The sequence below is a fragment of the Mustela nivalis genome, assembly GCF_964662115.1.
Source record: "Mustela nivalis genome assembly, chromosome: 10".
Taxonomy (NCBI): Eukaryota; Metazoa; Chordata; class Mammalia; order Carnivora; family Mustelidae; genus Mustela; species Mustela nivalis.
The window spans coordinates 18115539-18135939 of NC_139029.1; the positions used below are offsets into that span (position 1 = coordinate 18115539).

The 20401-nt window shown below is 48.7% G+C and overlaps 1 protein-coding gene across 1 annotated transcript in view; it reads right to left on the reverse strand.

The window, feature by feature from the left end:
* Positions 1-9582: 9582 nt before the first annotated feature.
* Positions 9583-20401, reverse strand: part of PAFAH2 (platelet activating factor acetylhydrolase 2) — a 32194-nt gene continuing 21375 nt past the window's right edge. Inside the window, exons 10-11 of the mRNA XM_082684897.1 lie at positions 18475-18629; positions 9583-11516 (exon numbers count right to left, since the gene is read on the reverse strand). Of these exons, the coding sequence (XP_082541023.1) occupies positions 11422-11516; positions 18475-18629 (250 nt within the window). The 3' untranslated portion in view covers positions 9583-11421. The remainder of the gene's footprint in view (positions 11517-18474; positions 18630-20401) is intronic.

A 20401-nucleotide genomic window follows, 5' to 3' on the forward strand; every position in this document is an offset into this window, starting at 1 on the left:
CCACCACGCTGGGAGTCTCTTGGCCTGGGTCCCAGTCCCAGATCTGCTGCTGATCACTCTGCACCACCAAGTCTGTCTCCTCCTTGTGTAGATAACAGGTACTAGTTAGAGCACCATCTCTATGGTTCCTTTACGCTCCACTGTTCTGGAAAGGTGGATTTGATGAAAGCAGACCGTGTTCCAAGTAGGAGAGAGAGGTGTGAGTCAGACAGATCCCCATCCCCATCTGACTGCACAACATCAACCAACAGAGATCCAGAGGCGCCGAGAGAGGAGTCCAGGTCTCCAAAGCATTAGTCATCGTCTGCTCCCACCCCCCAGGGGACCAGCAGGGCTGCTGCTCCAATTAGAGGGGATTGATGAAATTGATGAGGGGCCTCTAGGATGATGAAAGGGTGGGAGAGGGCATCTCAGAGGGCACACTGGGAGATCGAATCACAGAGCCTGGAGAAGAGAAGGCAAGAAGGGCCAGTCTTCAAGTCTCCAGTGAGTACGGGGTGTGGGTGGCAGGGGAGAAAGAACACAGGGTAAGCCTCAGGGTATCTGGGACCTGGCCCTCGTCCTGGTTCTGACACTAACAAGCAGAAAGACCTTCGTTTGACAAGTTACCTCCTCTCTCCAATTTTCAATTTCTACATTTCAAACATTAGGGAAAGAACGTTAAAGAGAAATCCCACCAATTTATACAAAGAAATGTAAAATAGCAGAGTTGTAAAAACAACTAAAAATGGCTCAAAACCCTGGCAAGGGGTAGAGCTGCTAAGTAGACCCAAACGGGAGGGTGGTGTGTTTGATGCAACGGAAAATTAAAGTGTCGTTTGGAATGCTGAACGGTAGTGAATGTTGATGGTGTGCTGTGTGCCGGGCACCAAGGAGAGGTCTTAACGTGCAGGACCTCCTCTGATATCCTCAAGCATCTTCTGAGGCAGATAAGATTGCATTTTTCAAATGAGTTAGCTCAAGCCCTGAGAGGTTCAGTCACCCAACACGTTAATAAGGGATGACATCAGGACTCCAATCCAGAGGTCCATCTGACCGAGAAGACTCCCGCCCTCACTCACATGCCCCTGTTGGACGGGAGGACCATGCAGAGATAGACAAATGGATATATGAAAGTGTGAAGCAGGTGGGAAAAAAATCCTCAAGAGTGATTATGTTAATGTAAGAAAGTTGGCATCCGCACCAGGTTTGGAAATTTATAAATAGGCAATTTAGGATGATGAGAAGTTACTCGGGGCTGCTAAAGTTTAGATACTTTTGCTCCATTTTTGGTCGTAAAGAGGATGACCCATGGACTACCTGAGTGAGGGGTGAGGGCAGAGGATGGAGCCTTTCTAATTCTACCGGTAACTTTCGAGGTGAGCCGAGAGGGAAAGTACAGCTTCACTTCCTCACCCCTGAGAAGAGTCTAGAAGAATCTGGAAGTCTGGTCACCTAACTCTCCTGCTTCAAGCTTTTTGGTTACTTCATGTGGCCTACAGCACTGGTTTTCTAACTTGGCTGCATATTATAGTCACCTAAGAAACTTTTTTATTTTATTTTTTTTAAGTAGGCTCCATGCCCAATGTGGGGCTTGAACTCATGACTTCAAGATCAAGAGTCACGTGCTCCACTGACTGAGTCAGCCAGGCATCCTTCACCTGAGACATTTTTTAAAACTACTAATATCTGGGTCCACTCCTAGAGATTCTTACTAGATATGGGTGTGGCTTTGGCATTGGAAGTCTTAAAATCTTCTCACATGATTCCAATACGTGTGGAAACATCTGAAAACCACTGGCCAAATGTTAAAGGCTTAACTCCTTCACTTGACACAAAAGGCCTTGATTTCTTCGGTAAGCTTCCCTATATTCCCATTTTTCACTTATTTTCTCCAAACCAGTTACAATGTCCTGAATATGTTATGCCTTGCTATTTATATTTCTGGATCTTTACATGTTATTTCTTGGGCTCAGAAGGCCTTCTCCCTTAGCCATCTGGAAAATTCCATCCGTCCTCAATTCTGTGGCAGCCACCCTCCATGATGACACCCCCCCCCCCCCAGTAATCTCCACATCCTGGTAGTCACACCCTTGTAAAATCCCCTCCCCTACTGAACAGGCCTGGCCCGAAAAATAACAGGATATTATGGATACAATGGAATGAGAGTTCCAAGGATGGGTCATAACAGACACTGCAGCTTCCATCTTACTCTCTCCTGGATCCCTTGCTTTGGGAGAAGCCAGCAGCCATGTCTTGAGCAGCAGCCCCATGGAGCTCTCCGTGAGGTAAGGCCTCCTGGTAGCGCCCATGTGAGTGAGCCAGCCCGGAAATGGATCCTCCAATCTTTGTCAAGCCTTCAGATGACAGTAATCCCAGCCGACATCCTGACTGCGGCCCCAAGAGAGATGTTAAGCCAGAACCACCCAGCTAAGCCACTCCAGAATTCCTGAGCCGTAAAGTGTGAGATAATGTTTGTTGTTCTAAGCTGTTAAATTTGGGGTTATTATGCTGTGATGACTAATACAAATGCCTAGCTCAAGTATATAATACTGAGAACTTTTCTCCTCTGCTGAAGTTGAACTCATCACCCTGTGCCCCTTCAGAGCCTCAGATAGCCTCTGGTTCAGTGCTCGTGACACAGAGCCTAACTGTTGGCCTTTATTGCCCTCTAGATTCAGTTTCATGAGGACGGGGCCATCCATTGAGAGTACATGAACACATGTGAGAAAGGCCATCTGAGTTGATTCTCACAGATCTTTTAGCCCAGGCTTCTTTTCTGCACAAAAACTCCAAGGTTGGACTGTTGGAAACCATGGATGTCATGGTGAGTGGGTCCTTAGGATTTTCTTCATAAATCCAATAAAACCCTGGCATCTCTGGAAGCATTTAGAGCACTAGAATGGAAGTCAGATCTGGATTGGATTTGATTTTTTTAAGTATGTCCCATGCCCAGGGTGGAACCCAACACAGGGCTTCACCCGAGATAAAGACCTGAGCTGAGACCAAGAATCAGACACTTAACAGACTGAGCCACCCCGGCAGCCCGAGATATGGATTTTAATTCTCTACCCAACTTCTTGAGGAACTTCTCCGAGCTTTGGTTTCCTCATGCATCAAAAGGCTCTTCCCATTCTAAAATTTAATGATTCTATATTTTCAGCTAGTTCTCTTGTTCCATAAAGAAGGGAAAAATAGGGTGCCCCTGGGTGGCTCAGTGGGTTGGGCCTCTGCCTTCGGCTTAGGTCATGATCTAGGGGTCCTGGGATCAAGCCCCGCATCGGGCTCTCTGCTCAGCGGGGAGCCTGCTTCCCCCCTCTCTCTGCCTGCCTCTCTGCCTACTTGTGATCTGTCAAATAAATAAATAAAATCTTAAAAAAAAAAAAAGAAGAAGAAGAAGAGAAAAATAGGCTAGTAATGTTAAACCATAGCAGGGGTTCTCAAGCTAGGCTGCTTATCAGGAATACCCCTCAAGCTTATTACACACACACACACACACACACACACTCCTAAAGCCCACCCTCTACTTTCTGAATCAGCTTCTCTGGGTCTCTGGAGACATGGCCAGGGCATCCGTATTTGTACAAAGTTCCAAAGCAATTCAGATGTGTGTCTAGAGCTGAGAATCATTGATCTACCCTGTATGTCAGAGATTTTTTTCCTGCCAGTTGGTCAGCCCCATAGTTTTGTTCTCTGAACTGTTCACTTTCTGTGCGGTGGACAAATGACAGATGGACTGTTGGAACCAGCCCACCTCGACTGCTGGAAACTGCTAGAAAAGCGTTCCAGGTGCACTATCAGGACCCAGTTGGATTATCAACAAAAATGTCTCTTTGTATGATCCGACCATTGAGGGCATTTACTGGAAAGCAAATCATGGGTGATTTTTGCCCACATAGGGTAAAGAGCTGCTTTCTTTTTGTGAGATGGGAATGCTCAGAAATTCAGAGCACTGGCCTTAGAACCCGACAATTTAGGTTCAAGTCCTGGCTCCAGGACTTTATCACATGCTGGTGACTGTGGCTGAGCCAGGACATCTTTCTGAACCTCATTTTCCAGAGCTACGGTATGGGGAGAACACACACTACCTTGCAGGGATGTCGTTAGGCTTAAATGATACAATGTATGTGCAACACTTAGCATAGAATCTGGCCCGAAACAAGTGCTCATTATGTAGCGGCACGCTGGCAAAAACAAAATATGGCACTTCTGTTATTAATAGCGATATATATTTGTCTAGTGCCTTGCAAATTACAAAGCCGCTCTTACATCTGACACTGAAACCTTCCCTCCACCCCAATCCTGAGGTGGGCATGGCAGGCATCAGTGACCCCATTTTACAGAAAAGGAAGGCTCGGAAGGGTTCACTGGCTCCAGATCAAATGGCAAAAAAGTGTGTCTGGCTTCAGACCTGGGTGTGATACCATGCAAATGAGTAATTATACGCGCACACTTGGCAGGCTGAGCATGTAGGGACCATCTGGCTTCGCAGGCTGAGGAGGACTGGATTTTGGAGCAGCTTCTTTTTTTAGACGAAAGCAAGATGGGGAAAATAAGCTGGCAAACTTTCCCTCGTTTTCAGTATCAGTGTGATCTGTGCTCAGTTTTGCTTTCCTTCTAACTCTTGGGCGCCCCTCGTCCCTGTATCTCTGTTCACTCCAGCTGCCCTGGGCCGTGTCGTCACTGGCTCTGCCCCAGGCCCCACAGCTGGGGTCTGAGAAAACCAAAAGGAAGGGAAGCAGGGGCAGCTGGAGCCATCAGAGGGCTGGGTGAACACCAGCTGTTCCCAAGTCTGGCTGGGGAACAAGAAGGGGACAAGCAGGGAGGGGACAGTTGATCCCTGCTCCCTGTGTCAGTCAACAGGGGGGTGCTTTCCCATGCAACAGATGGGTCTTGCTCCTGAAATAATGTAATCCAGCCCAACACTAAGTATGGCACGGATGTGTTTCTCCTGGGGAGCAAGAGGCCAAGGGATCAAATGTTGGTTGAATCTAATCAAGAAGGCTTTCAGAGAAGAGGGGAACTCGAAAGGGGCCTAAAGAATTAGTAGTACTTGGAAGTACAGGAAGAGGGCTGGGAGCCCTCCCCGCCTCCAAGCAAGAAACATCATGAGAAAGGGCATGCATGTTCGTTTGGGGAACTGGGTGGGCACGTTAGGGGGACTGGGGAAAAAGAGTACGTGGTAAGAAGCAGAGGACAGGAGGGATAGGGCAAGACCAGATGGAGTGGGGAGGCGAGATGCCATCCTACAGGGAAAAGGGAGTCCTGCAGGTCCCTGACAACTCCAGGCCAGAGCCCTGGAATGGCAGAACCTAAGGGGCCTCAGGGATCAGCCAGATCAACAACCACAACCCCAAAGCCCGATATACAGATAGAGAGACCGAAGTCACCGGAGGGAAAGCACCTACACAAGGTCACGGAGCAAGAGAGACCATGACAGAGATGAGACGTGTACCCTGGCTCCAGACCAGCAGTTTGGTCCTCTTCCCATCAGACCACCTTGCCAGACTGGCATTTTGATACAAAAGGAGTGTTGTAGGGCAGATTTGGCAGCAAGACGCCGGGGGGAAAGGGATTAGTCCAGGGGTAAGCTGCTGGTCAGACTGGCCTCAAAGGACCCGGAAACCAGCATCGGGGAGGGCACAGCGGAGCTGGTGGGAAATCAGAGCCAGCAGCGACGGGGAGAGCTGAGGTCATTCGCGGACCCTTGTCAGGCCTCAGGGGTGTCTCCTGAGGAGGTCACGGGGCATTTGAACCCCTTTTGCCCACCTCAGAGGCAGCAGAAAACACTACAACCACTACACACTCCCCGCCTCCAGGTCCTCCTCCCTCCGACCATCTAAACAGGCCTGTGAGTTTCCCACTCAACATTTTAGGACCTCCAGGTTCTATCTGCTGCATAGACACGTGTGCTTGGATGATCAGGAGTGAAACTAAAACCCAGACCAGAACCTAAGAGCATAGACCCTTCCTGGTGGGGAAGACAGCCTACCAGGCTAGAACTGTGGGGTGGGTCTTGAGTTTTGATGTGAGGAGCCGGAAATCAGAGCCAAGAGAACAGAAAAACTGTCTTCATCTAGCTCCTCCCTTGCACAGTGAGAGCAGCTGGGTGGCAGGGGGCGGCTTCTTGTGACGGAAATACCCGGGAAACCAGAGAAGCTGCAGTAAGAGCTGAGGCCAGGGCCACCGGGGTCCACTCAGGGAAGGGCAAGCGACACCTGACCGTATAGGCATGTCAGGAGGACCGAAGAATACAGCATTGGTCACAGCTAGTGCTGATGAAGCCCTTAGCAGACTTAAGGGCTTTACACACAGTACCTCATCTAATTGTTCCAACAGCTCGCAGAGGGAAATACTACTAGAATTCTCACTTGGCAAACGAGGAAACCGAAGTTCACGAACAGCCTGAAGTCATAGAGCTTATACCAACCAAACACCTGAGCCACAGTCCTTGAAGAGGTGCACTTCCCTCCCCAACCCATCTCTCGATAATGCTGGGGTGTCACTGAGTCTAAATAGTCCTACAGAAAATTGCTGGAGTCTTGACTTTTTTTTAAAAGGATTTTATTCTTAAGTGAGCTCTATGCCCAATGTGGGGCTCGAACTTACAGCCCCAAGATCAAGAGTTGCCTGCTCCATCCAGGGACTGAGCCAGCCAGGCACCCCATAGAATGTGCTGTTTTTGATTCCATTCCTCATGAAATTACTTTTTTTTAAAATTTTTTCAATTTATTTATTTTCAGTATTCATTATTTTTTTCACCACACCCAGTGCTCCATGCAATCCGTGCCCTCTATAATACCCACCACCTGGTACCCCAACCTCCCACCACCCCCCCCCGCCGCTTCAAACCCCTCAGATTGTTTTTCAGAGTCCATAGATGAAATTACATTTTTCTTATCCTGACAGTTTAGAGACAGAGGAAGATGCAAAACTGAGACTGTGTAACCAACAGTACGGCTCACTGGGAGCTTGGATTTTGATGCCGAAATGCCAGCTTTGCCAAACTCTTCCTGTGATCTCTTGATCGAGTCACTTCTCTAGGGCTCTAGTTCCTCATACATAAAATGAGGCCAACAGCACCTGAGCTCAGGGGGTTCAGGTGAGAAGCAAGCGAGATGATGCGTGTGAAGCCAAGTGGAATCCTTGACTCCCAGGAAGGGCCAGTAAACAGAGGCTGTGGCGATCATCATCTTGGTCCCTTCACCATGCGGCACCGGCTGGGGACACTGGGCATCTGCATGTGGTTGTGACAGGACAGGAAGTAATCTTCCTAATGAGCATGGGTCCTGAGTATAGAGTGCAGGCTCTCCTGTCCCTCTGTCACTCGGCAGGCCCAGGGACCCCAGAAGAAAAGGGGAGCAGATATAGGACCCCCACAAGGCCCAGACACGCAGCTGAAGTCCACTGATGTTTCTTCAAGAGCCCCGTAGTCCTCCTGAGGATGGGCAAGGAGGCAGCCATGTCAGGACATACATAGGAAAGGCACCTGGGGACTGTGTTGGGGGCACAGCAAGAACCCGATCGGCCTCAGTGTGACAAATCCGGGAAGGGGAAGGGATGAGGAATCTCATTCCAATCTGTGTTGACTGAAATTCCCTCACGTGGCATCCCATGCACGGAAGCTTCACCATGTACCACTAGGAGGCTTCCCTAGGTATAGTCCCAGAATGGGATGGGGAACAAGATGCAGAAGAACCCAAGGGGTGCCTGGGTGGCTCAGTGGGCTATGCCTCTGTCTTCGGCTCCAGTCATGATCCAGGGTCCTGGGATTGAGCACTGCATCGGGCTCTCTGCTCAGCGTGGAGCCTGCTTCCCCCCCTCTCTCTGCCTACTTGTGATCTCTCTCTCTGTGTCAAATAAATAAATAAAATCTTTTCTAAAAATTAAAAAAAAAAAAAAGAAACCCCAAACCTCTTCTTAGCTTTTGGAAAGGTAATTTACCAGAAGGTTACTTACCAGCAAATGACAAACAATATGCACAATTACCTTATTTACCTAAAGGCCCAATTAGCTGGTATCTTTCAATCCCCTGGAAGCGAACAAAAAACCAGGACAAAGAGGGGCGCCTGGGTGGCTCTATGGGTTAAAGCCTCTGCCTTCCACTCAGGTCATGATCCCAGGGTCCTGGCATCTAGCCACGCATCAGGCTCTCTGCTCAGCAGGGATCCTGCTTCCCCCTCTCTCTGCCTGCCTTTCGGCCTGCTTGTGATCTCTGTCAAATAAATAAATAAATAACCTTAAAAAACTCTGAAAAACAATCTGAGGGGTTTGAAGTGGCGGGGGGGTGGGAGGTTGGGGTACCAGGTGGTGGGTATTATAGAGGACACGGATTGCATGGAGCACTGGGTGTGGTGAAAAAATAATGAATACTGTTTTTCTGAAAATAAATAAATTGAAAAAATTTAAAAAAAAAAGAAAAAAGAAAACCTTAAAAAACAACAACAAAAAAACCCACAACTCAGGACAAAGGACCAAAGGCCTTGTGACATCCCTCCTGAGCAAAGGATTACAAAGTCCAAGCGCTAAAGGCAGTGCATTTTCACTGCAGGAGAGTCTCTAACGCCCTCTCTGACTACCTGCTTTTACTTTAGACAATTGTTAAGTAAGGTGGCTGATCAGAGGTCACAGACTTGAAGGGATCAGGGAAGACTGCCATTAAGGCAAAGAGGAGTGAGAGCTGGCAGTCCGACCACAAGGAAGACAGCAGGACTCTGAAAAGCAATCAAGAGAGCTCCAAGGACAGCCACTGGGGCTGCAGACGGTCGAAGCAAACAGCTCTCCACATCTTTGCAGACCAGAGGGTACCGCTGCTCAGACCTCAGACCTGCCCACCGATATAGGTCAGCTCTCCTGGGGGCGGTGTGGGGTACTAGGTATGGCCAGATGACTTGCTCTGGCTAATGAAATGTGAATGGAAACAGGGAGCGGCCCTTCTGGGCAGAAGGTTCAAGCGCTAGCAGGCGCTCCATCACGACAGCTGGCAGCAAACGCTTTCAGCCAGCCTGGGTCCCCAAATGCAGATAAAGATGCCACCAGGCAGAGCTTCCCCAACCGACAGAGATCAAGGACATGGGCAAGAAATACACCTGTTACCTTTGGGGACTGCTTGTTAGCAGCTACATAATCTAGTTTATCTTAACAGAAACATCCTAAAATGTCAGAGGTCGGCTCACATTAGGCAAATGTGTGCATTATCTTTTTGGTAGATTGCCACTCAAAATAGTCAGTATTGTGTTTTGTAGCTTAAAGGATAATTTTCAGTTATATGAAGATTCCCCTACTCCAGTATTGCCAGATAAATGAGTCATTACCAGATCACGAACCGAATGGGGGAGGTGGGTCCAGTTTCTGAGTACCTTCTGAATGATACCTACATAGACATGGGACATATTTGCTGGGTCTCCTGGGCTAATGCGGCCAGCACTGGCCCCCAGCACCTGCAGGACCAGCCCCAGGCACAAGAAGTGGCATCTGCTGGTTCTGTGAGTGCAGACGGGCTCTGGTCCCCGTACGGGGTTGGCAGGCTCTCTAAAATACTTGTATGCACTCTCCTAGAAGTCGTCCATAATGTGTTGTTGAGTAAACCAGCAAGTCCCAAACTTCAAAATATACAGTCTTTTAAATCATATATGGAATATTTATAAAACTGATCTTCCAGTGGGCCAAAAAGCAAGTTTCAACAAATGTTGAAGGATGAAGACCATAGGGTTATTTTCTTTGACCACAAACAATCAAGCCAGAAAACAAAAGCTGTAAGATAGTTTAAAAAATCTCACATATTTGGAAAGTAGGAAACATACTTTTAAAATAACCCATGGGTCACACATCCTTACACTTTATCTGCTGAACAATTCATGGTGCAGATCCCCGTTTTAGAAAGTCAGGAACTAAGAATGGAAAGAGAACACAATTTGCTCGAATTTACACAGTGGCGGTAGAGCCGGGACTCAAAACCAGGATACAAAATTCTAGAGCCCAGGGCTTTAATAAAGGATATTCTCTTTATACTCTGTCTTGCCAGAATTCCCAAGATCCTCCCAAGTCTCAGTGGATCCGGTATTTCGTGTCTTAGAAAGAACAGCTGTTGAGATGGGAGACATGGTCCCTGCTTGCTTTGGTGGCACTGACCTTGGGTCTACTGTGTAGACCCTTTTTGCTCCTGCCTCCTCTGGGGTCCCCTACCTGGGCTGAGGCATGACGTCTAGAGGAGTGGAGAGGACAGTTTCAGGATGATGTTCCCGGACAACTTTGAGTTAGATCTCCAGGAAGATTTCCTTTCCTTTTAAAGTTTTTTTTTTTTCCCACATGGGCATAAGTGGTAAGCGAACAAAGAAAGACAGAAGGAAAAGTTACTTCCAGATGGCTCGCCATCTTGCTCTAATGTAGATTAAATAAAGAAAATATTCCAATGTATCATTAGGCAAACATGAGTATTAATATCATTCATATTATAAATGGAACAGAATGGAAATTCAGTCTATATCTTGACATACAGTTGAGGCTAGGGCCTCAGAGCCGGAAAACAGACAATTATAGTGCCCTGATTCTGGGCATGTTGGAGGCTCCTGATACCTGAGGTAAGAGAAAGACCAAAGTGTTCCTAGATATCTCTGGGGGGGTGGGGGGGAGGGCTAAATTATAACCAACCAAAACATCTCCCTCCTGTGGCAAGGACCTGTTCAAACAGCCACTTAATGGTGTTAACCTACATTCTCCATCTCCACCAACTTGTGTGGGTCCCTGTCAAGGTACATTTCTGGCAAACCTCCATGACACCCAGAGCTTCTGTGATACCACTCTGGACCTCAGCTTCTCTCCCTATGCCGTGAGGACACTACTCCCGCCCTCCTCCTTGGGCTCACAAGTCTGAGTCCTGACCATGTTTCATGGAACAAGAAAATAAATGGAGAATCTTGATGGTGGTCCACGTCCTAGAAAGTTACCTAAAGTGCTCAGAACTTACCAAATGGCCCTGGGGAGGGAAAGGCTGAGAGGTAGGAAGAGGTAGTGCTAAGCTGGGCTAGAGGTCCTGAAGGTGGGAATTTCACTCCATCCTTTGGTTTCATTTCTTCCATGGCAGAAGATACAATGGCCCAAGGGGAGGGAGTAGGCCTCTGGGTTAATACTGTTCAGCTTAAAGCTTGAAGCAACCCCCGTCCCCCGCCCCCCCAGCTCTACCCCACTGCTTAGTCCCCACACCATCAGTGTTCAGTTCCCAGGAAGTCAATTTGCCAATCAGTAAGTGATCCAAGTCCCAGCGTGAGTTTAAGATCAGCAAGTCCAAGATCAAAGTATCCAGTTATCCAATCAGCAGCACAATTACATCCTCTTAATCTGTGAGGGTCACATCAGCCACTTCCTGATAGGAGGCTACGTGTCCCTGGGCAGGCCCCAAATGGGAACTCAGCTCAGTGACCTTTCACAAACGGCCGGTTGTGCCTACAGGCTGGACAGATGGTGTGGGGCCCCTGGGGTGAGCGATGGTCCAATGCCTTCAATGAGGCTGTTCCACTGGTCATAGTCCTCTTGTAGGTCTGTGTGGGAAAAAAAACAGGAAGGTTAGGGAAATCTTTGTAAGGTTAGTTCAAGGAGTAGCTACCGTGGATTTCGGGGGTCATCCTGGAGAGGAGCACCAGGGATACGGAAAGGACTGGTTATGGTGGGTGTGACGGTGAGAGCAGTATGGTAACTAGTGTCCACTGAATGTTTTATCAGTGTGCTTCATAAATGACTTGCTTGACCCGGAACAACCCAGTAAGGGTAATAATAGAAGCCAGCATTTACTGAAGGGTAATGCATCCTAGAAACTGGGCCAGACACGCACCGATTCATGTAATTTTCACAATCTCCCTATGCAGGAAGTCCTGTATTAGCTATTTTATAGCGGAGGAAACTGAGGCTCAGAGAAGCTACCCGATTCACCCGAGGTCATTCCAACGGAGAAGTGGTAGAGACAGAATTCAAACCTGGGTCAAAGGCATGAGAAAATGGAAAGCCCAGGGAAGCCGTTGAGCGGGAAGGAAGGGATCTTTGCACGTCAGCTGGGGGACTTCCATGACAAGCGGGAGAGAACTAGACGGCAACATCATGAGGCAGCCCAATACCGGATAGGATTCCAGAGAGGGCCCTGGGGTCGCAGGCAGATGGGTCTACCATAGCAAGAACAGTAAAAAAGGGACGAAGGCCTCAGGTGGAGGGAGCAGGGCACAGCTAAACAGGCAAATGGTGCTTTTGTTCCAAACAAACAAAAGCTGGGACAGAAGGCAGGGACCACTCTTCTTCATCTCTGGATCCCCAGTGCCCTGCCGCGAACCTGGCAGGGAAGAGTTCCTCAACAAGGAAGTGTTACATATTCATCAATTCAGAAACTATCAAGCACACCCATGATGGGCCAATCTGTTCTTGGTGCTAAAAATACCACACAAAAACAGAAACCCTTATCCTCATAGAGCTCATAATCTAATAGGCAGAGATAACAACAAACACAATAAATTATATTGCGTGGGAAAAGGTGGTAAGTACTATGGGGAAAAAACAGAGCGGATAAGAGACGCAGTGGTGGTGCCTGGGAGATGGGGGTGAGGCGAGGAAGGGAAGGTACAGGGGCGTAACAAGGGGGATCAGGGGTGCCTGGGTGACTCTGTTAGAAGAATATATGACTCTTGATCTCAGGGTCATGAGTTCTAGCCCCACACTGGGTATAGAGATTACTTAAATAAAGTAACTTAAGGGGCACCTGGGTGGCTAAGGGGATTAAAGCCTCTGCCTTCAGCTCAGGTCATGGTCCCAGGGTTCTAGAATCGAGCCCCGCATTGGGCTCCCTGCTCAGCGATCCGGCTCCCTGCTCAGCGGGGAGCCTGCTTCCTCCTCTCTCTCTCTGCCTGCCTCTCTGTCTACTTATAATCTCTGTCTGTCAAACAAATAAATAAAATCTTTAAAATAAAATAAAATAACTTAAAAAAATAAAAAGAAATAAAAGGGTGGTCAGGGTGTGCCTCACTGGAGAGATCTGCACAAAGACCTAAAGGAGATGGGAAGAAGCCACGGGACCGAACGGAACAGTGTCCCAGACAGCGGGAACAGCAGCGCAAAGACCCCGAAGTGGGTGTGTGCCTGGAGTGCCGGAGGCTTGCGCAGCAACACTGAAGGCGGCCTGGGGAGGAGCAGCAGGGAGCGGGGTCAGGAGGGACCGAGGGCCACATCATACGGGGCCAGCAGGACACTGGACATTGGCTTTGACTCTCAGAGAAATGGGGAGCCACGGAGGATTCGGAAGAGGGGTGTGAGAGACTGGACTTAATTTCTATCAGGTTCACTCTGGCCACTCGATTAAGAAAAGACCGTGTGGGGAGGCAAGGGCAGGGAGAGACAACTTGGACAGGGTGACAGTCACGGGGGTGAGGGCATGTGACGAGGTTCCACATGTAGTCGAAAGGTAGAGCCAAGAGGATTTCTGAGGGATCGGAAAGGGGAGCAGAGACAAGAATGAAGACATCAGCTTGAGTAACTCGGAATCGGGTTTGGTCGGGGATGTCTACTGGGTGGAGAAGCCCTGAGTGATGGGTTATACGGATCTGATGCTCGAGAGATCGAACTGGAGACATAAAGTGGGGTGTTGTCAGCCTAAGACCTACCCACGAGCGTGGAGAGATAACGTGAGGGGATACAGAGACAAGGTCCAAGCCCTGAGCACCAGAAGCAGTAACGCAGACGGAGAAGGAGTAGACGTCCAGACAGGAGAACACCCACAGTGGAGTATTCTGGAAGTGAACATGGGGTTTCACGGAGGAGGGCGTCACCAGCTCTCTCAGAAGCTGAGCACAGGGACGCCTGGGTGGCTCAGTTGGTTAAGCGGCTGCCTTCGGCTCAGGTCATGATCCCAGCGTCCTGGGATCAAGTCCCACATTGGGCTCCTTGCTCAGCAGGAAGCCTGATTCTCCCTCTGCCTCTGCCTCTGCCTGCCACTCTGTCTGCCTGTGCTCGCTCTCTCTGACCAAAAGAAAAAAAAAGAAAAAAGAAAAAAAGAAGCTGAGCACGGCAGCAGATGAGGAAGGAGAACTCGCCACCCGGCTGAGGGCTGTGACGGTCACTGGCCATGTTGACAAAAGCAATTGTCACAGGGAACTGGGATGCAAATGCCTCACTAGAGTGGGCTTAAGAGAGAACGCGGAGAGAAGAGCCAGAGAACGTAAAGACGGACATTCTTTCAAGGAGTTTTGTTAGGAGGAACAGGGAAATGGGGCGCTAACTGGAGGGGAAGGTGGGGTCAAGTAGGTATCTTTTAACAGAAATTTTAGGGTGAGGGGTACCTGGGCAGCTCAGTTGGTTAAACATCTGCCTTCAGCTCAGGTCATGAGCCCAAGCTCCTGGGATCGAGTCCTGCATCAGGCTCCCTGCTCAGCGGGGAGTCTGCTTCTCCCTCTCCTGCCTCTCCCCCTACTTGTGCGGCCTCTCTCTCTCTCCCTCTCACTCTCTCTCCCAAATAAATAAATAATATCTTTAAAAATAAGAGAGAGAGAGAAATCTCAGGGTGAAATGAACCAGATCAAGAGGGGCAGATTGACATCTGCAGATAAAAGGAAAAACCTGTTGTCACAATCACCTTGAACCCACGGGGGAGAGAAGGGAACGTGTTGTGTGTGGGTGGTGGGGCTGGCCTTAGAGAACAGACTGGGAGCTAGTGGCCAGGCATGGAGCAGAGCATCACACAAAGGCGTGTGGATGAGGTGCTGGGATTTCAAGGAAGTACCGGCTACTTCCATTCTCTCCGTGACCTGGGAGGCCAAGTTCATCAGCTCAGAGACAGGGGAGGGGAGGGTGTCAGAGGTCTGCAGAGAAAGGAGAAGGGAGAGTGGAAGAGCAGAGACAGAAGCTGCCTACAGCTCATAGGACAGAAGCCCCAATCTTCTTAATAAAAGAGAAAGAATATCCCTGGGTCAGTGGCAGATGTGCTCCCAGAGGCATTTTTAGGAGCAGGGAGAGGTACAGCTCACTGCAACCCACTTTGGTTTCCTGTGTGACATGCACCATGTGGCCACCAAAATGCTTTTCTCTTCTTTGCAAAGCTAATTGCCCCAAACGGAGAGGCTTTGCCTTTTCAGACTCTGTCCCATCTCTTCTCGCCTAGTGACACCAGAGCCTCGGAGTAGGACCCTCAGCCTCTCAGACAGGCCCACCGCCCGTCCTCCATGATGCAGCTGGACAGCCCACACACGTCTATTCGTGACATTACCTTGCCAAAGGACTAAAATCCACACTCATTCCAGCAAATACGTGGCTTTTACACTTGGCTTCTGCCCACTTCTCTGCCTTTAAGTTCTGCCAATTCACTCTCCCGGGCACCAGGCACACTAAACCCAGTTTCTCCAAACCGATCGCACAAGCCTCTGTGCCTTCTGTTGACAAGCCATGGGCCCCTTCCCTGGTGAACCAGACTCCTCTGTTAAGGTTAAAGACGCGGATCACTTTGTCTGGGGAGCCTCCTCTCCTGGCTGTCCTTTCCTTTCCATCAGTTTGGTGCCTGCTCTCTGTGTCTCCTCAAGACTGAGGCTACACCCTGGTCATTGAAGTCGCTGACAGGACAGGGCATCCGCTAAGTATGTGGGCTTTGGAATCAGGCAATTTAGGTGCCTTCTGGCCTTGCCACTTCATAACCAGATAACTACGGACAAATTACTTAACTTTCCAAAGCTTCATTTCTTCATCTATAAAATGGCGTTAATAAAACGAGTACCTACCAGAGAGGGCCGTCTTCGGGATTACATGTGATGGTGAATCTGAGTACTTAGTGAAGGCCTGGCGTAAAGCAAGTTCTGGATAATCTCCCTACGGTCTAAGACTCTCCTTCCCAGCTCTTCTGTTGGTCTCCAGTAATGAGCGTCTTAGCTCAACATCTTAGTTCCTAAAGGCAGCCAGACTACGCCACTGTGGTCTCCGCTGCCGTCTTTCACTCTTTAGCTAATGACACGATGCTAAGAGTGACCAGGGAGAGTGGGCCGAGGACCATGTAGTCAGTCCTCACCGCAGTCTAGGGTCACGGATCCATTCCCTCTCCCATGAGGTGATAGAGTGCTGCTTTAAAGTATTAACCCTAAGGTCTCTAAACCCAGGGGGCATCATGGTTCACAGGAGCAAGATGAAATGAACATGTATGTACATATGTAAATTCCGGTTAAGAGAGTCAATACATTCATAACAGAACAAATATATTTTAAAAGCAAACTGAATCCGTGGGCACCTGGGTGGCTCAGCTGGTTAAGCATCTGCCTTCAGCTCAGATCCCAAATCCCAGGATCCTGGGATCAAGTCTCACACCGGGCTCCCTGCTCAGCAGGGAATCTGCTTCTCCCTCTGCCCTTCACCTTGCTTGTGCTCTCTCTCACTCACTCTATCTCTCTCAAGTCAATAAATAAAATATTTTTTAAAAAAAGAAAGCAAAGTGAATTCACACCAAATTTTTTAGGCACTCAGGCCACACAACTAGATGTCTAGTGTCCAGAGCACAGAGGTGACCATCCTACTCTATGTACCACATCCAGCATGTCAGGTTGAAGTCAGGGCACCACACGTCAAAAGGCATCCTGACAAACAGTGCATCCAGAGGGGATAATAAATGGCGACATGGGGAACCATGGGGAAGCATTGGGGAACAGGTGGGAGGTACCACGGACATCGAGCTTACCGAACAGAAAACGCAGAGAAGACACCACTGGGGACTTTGAATACCTAAATAGCTGCCATGTGCAAAGGGTCTGCAGCTTCGCTGGGTGGCCCTCGAGGGGATGACCAGGCCAAGCAAAGAGGAGTCAGAAAGGATCAGATCTCGGTCTTAGGCTAGAGTGAGGTGACCCTGGACACTCGGGGTGGCCTGGCTCCCTTCTGAGGAAACTGTACTGTGTACAACACCACTGAGGGCTCAGTCTAGGGCACACAGTGGTGGCCCCCTCCATTCTTTATTTCTTTCTTTTTTTTTTTTTTTTAAAGATTTTATTTATTTGAGAGAGTGTGAAAGCAAGAGAGATCAGAGGGAGAGGGAGAAGGAGACTCACCACTAAGCAGACAGCCCAATGCGCGGCTCCATCCCAAGAAGCTGAGATCATGACCTCAGCCAAAGGCAGATACTTAACCGACTGAGCCACCCAGCCCCTCACCTCCTCTATGCTGGCTAGATTAGAAAAAGACATCAGTCAAGAGAGCTCCAGGCCTCAGTGGGGCACTGGCCCCACTGCACGATGTATCGTGCTGCTAAGTAAAGGTGAGCCAGGAGAATCAAGCTGTCTCCCTTGGGAATCTGGTCGAAGAAACCCAAGAAAATACGGCAGTGAGGACTGAGAGCCACAGAGGAAAAGGATGCCATGAAGTTGGGAGATCAAGCCGTGGTTTGAGCCAACCGAAGCTGTGAGGAACATAGTTACCTATGAATAAGGAGATGCTATCAGCAAGAGAAAAACCAGAGTAGAAAAGAAGAAAACAGACCAGAGGTAAGAGAAACAGATGTCATTAGAAGAAGAGACAGAGAGACTGAGCCCGTGAGAGAGACCAGAGAGAGAGCGGTCAGTCCTGCTAAGCCACCTCGGTTCCCCTAACTCTTCACTTCCCACGTGGCCAGATGTACTTTCATAAACAAACTCACCTTTTTTTCTCCAGGTAAATGATGGACTCTCCATTCCTCATAACCCAAAGGAGCCTAACTAGAATATCAGTCTGAAAATGGAGAGGCAGAGGGGGCCGACCCTCGTAGTGGCGCACTCTCCATGCTGCCTGACTCTGTGGTGGGACGAAGGGAGAGGAGACGCGCCCTGGGTGGAAGGCTGCACCAAAGACCTCTACAGGCCTTGCCACTTAACTGGTCAGTGACGGATGACACTGGTCATAAGCCTTCCATGCTTTGTTTTGTTTAAAGTATGTCTACAGGGCGCTTGGGTGGCTCAGTGGGTTAAGCCACTGCCTTCGGCTCAGGTCATGATCTCAGGGTCCTGGGATCGAGTCCTGCATCGGGCTCTCTGCTCAGCAGGGAGCCTGCTTCCTCCTCTCTCTCTCTGCCTACCTCTCTGCCTACTAGTGATCTCTCTCTGTCAAATAAATAAACAAAATCTTAAAAAAAAAAAAAAGTATGTCTACAAACTTAGCCCATGTAGCGTCATAACCTCCTCTGCGGTACAGATGAGGGGAGTGAGAATGAGTTAGGACACAGGTAATGGAAGAGAGAGAGAGAGAGAGAGAGAAAGGTGAAAGTGCCATTTACAGTGAGGAAACCGAGGCTCAGAAGTAAAATGACTAGGCCAAGGTCATTTGGGGAGTAAGAGAAAAGAGTTAGGGTCTGCAAACTTACAGCTAAGCATTCTCTCTGCAACTCTACGCAGCTCTCTCCTTCACTCAGATTTTTCCTTTTGCCATACATCTGCCTGACCTGGGACATGTCAGGATAGGCCACTGGGTAAGGAAATCTAAGGGACCCCCAGGGCTGCCCACAAACCCCCGTTCTCTCCTTACCTAGGTGCTTCTGCAGGAAGGCCAACATGGCCCTCACCATAACCTCCTGACCTTCATACGGGTCCAAGCTCCCACGAGTTTGTGCGGAGAAGAATTTACCGATCCAGTTACCAGCCACAAAAGCAAAGTCAGTTTGACTCCGATGAACAGACCCACTAGAGGCAAAGAGAAATGAGTAACTGGTACAGGTCTGGAGGTGAGAGCACACGAATATTTGCTAAGCACCTACCACGGGCAAGAGGCTTTATGTGCACCACCTCTGACTTTTCACCACAGTCTCGGAAGGGAAGCATTTTCCTTGGGATAGAATCAGAGGAAATGATCTGCCCAAGGTCACACAGCCAGGAAGGAAGAGAGCTAGGACTTGAATGCAGGTGTGTCTGGCTTAAAAGCTGCCTCAACCCCCAGACCATGTCTGAAAGGCTGAGTTAAGTAGAGTGCAGTAGGGCAGGTGCAGGGCGAGGCGGCGAGGAGGCAAGGCCTGCCGTAATGTCATTCCACTGTCATTATAAACCACTGTGGCTTTTCCCTGGTGATGTTTGAATGGTCACAAAACATATCAGCTCCTTCTTCATCAGAACAGTGCCACAAAGTAAACAGGAGAAGGAATCACCTGCCTTTATTGGAGTAATCAGAAAAGTAAGGGCAAACACCTATAAAAAAAGGCTTTTGGATTAGAATTTAAGTTCCTAGCTATCAAATACATTTAATTCAAAAGTGAAATGCCCACTAGGTTCATTTTGGGCTATGACTCACAGCTAAGTATTTACTAGTCAATTCAATGAGGGAAAAAAATCTAAACGCTAAACTTTAGTTGACATCATGCAGAAAACCTGACTTGTTTTTAAAAATGTATTGTTTAAGGCAGATGAAAAGTGGAAAGAATAATATAATGGACACTTGGGTACCCAACACTCGGTTTAAGAATACAGTGCCGATAGTCCGCCCTTGGGTTCTCCTTGCCAACTGCTCTCGCCTCCTTTCCCTCCGGAGGTCACTATTATCCTTTCCCTCCAGAGGTCACTATTATCCTCCATCTGACTGGCTGGGGAAACTGTCAAGCAGTCCTCTGCAGCCATGAGATCTGAAGGACGGGGAGCGCTGGCCCTAAGGAAGACAGCCTAGCCAAGAGAAGCATGGGAAGAAGCATTGACTACAGGACTCCCAGCATTCCAGGGCTTTGGATTTAGGATTTCAACTACCCAAGTGATTCCAGAAGCCTGGGACATGTAGTTCGTTGTCGTTTTGCTGAACTAGGACCTGGGACCCTTGTGGCATATGTGGTCAGGCTCTGTTAGGCTCGAGTGCAGGGCAGAAGCAAGTTGGGAGACTTGTCCATGAGCCCTCAGCCCTGCACCTGAACTCTGTGCCACTTCTGATCTATGCTACAAAATCTAAAGGTCACTCAAAATGTTCTTTCTGTGATAAGTGGCTCCCGTGAGAAAACCACCTGAGGGTGCTAGTAATGGAAGTGAATGTGGTTTCTCTTGGGGAGAATATAGATGGTTTATGGGCGATATCTGAATTGAGGTATTCAAGGTCTCCAAAAGTCTATCTCGTGAATGTCAAGGGTCTGTTGTAGTTACACTCTTCAAAAGACTCAATAAAATTCCCAAATGAGGTTAGAGATCTCTGGAGTCCATCGACCCATACCTTCCCTCTCCAACTCACAATCCCACAATACTCTTCTTCCAGAAGCCAAGAGGTAAATCCCATCATCGGGTCATATAAAGTAGGAAAGGAACTGCTGTAGGTAGAGCTAGATGAAGGAGGACAGACCGGAAGTCCTAAAGGAATTAACACTTTGCATTTCAGGAAGTATTTAAGTATTGTATTAATGGGTAGAACTTACAGATAATTTATAAGAAATTAAGAGAGCCATCACCAAGTAGCAAATGGAGAGGACACTGGGGATCCTGATCAAGAC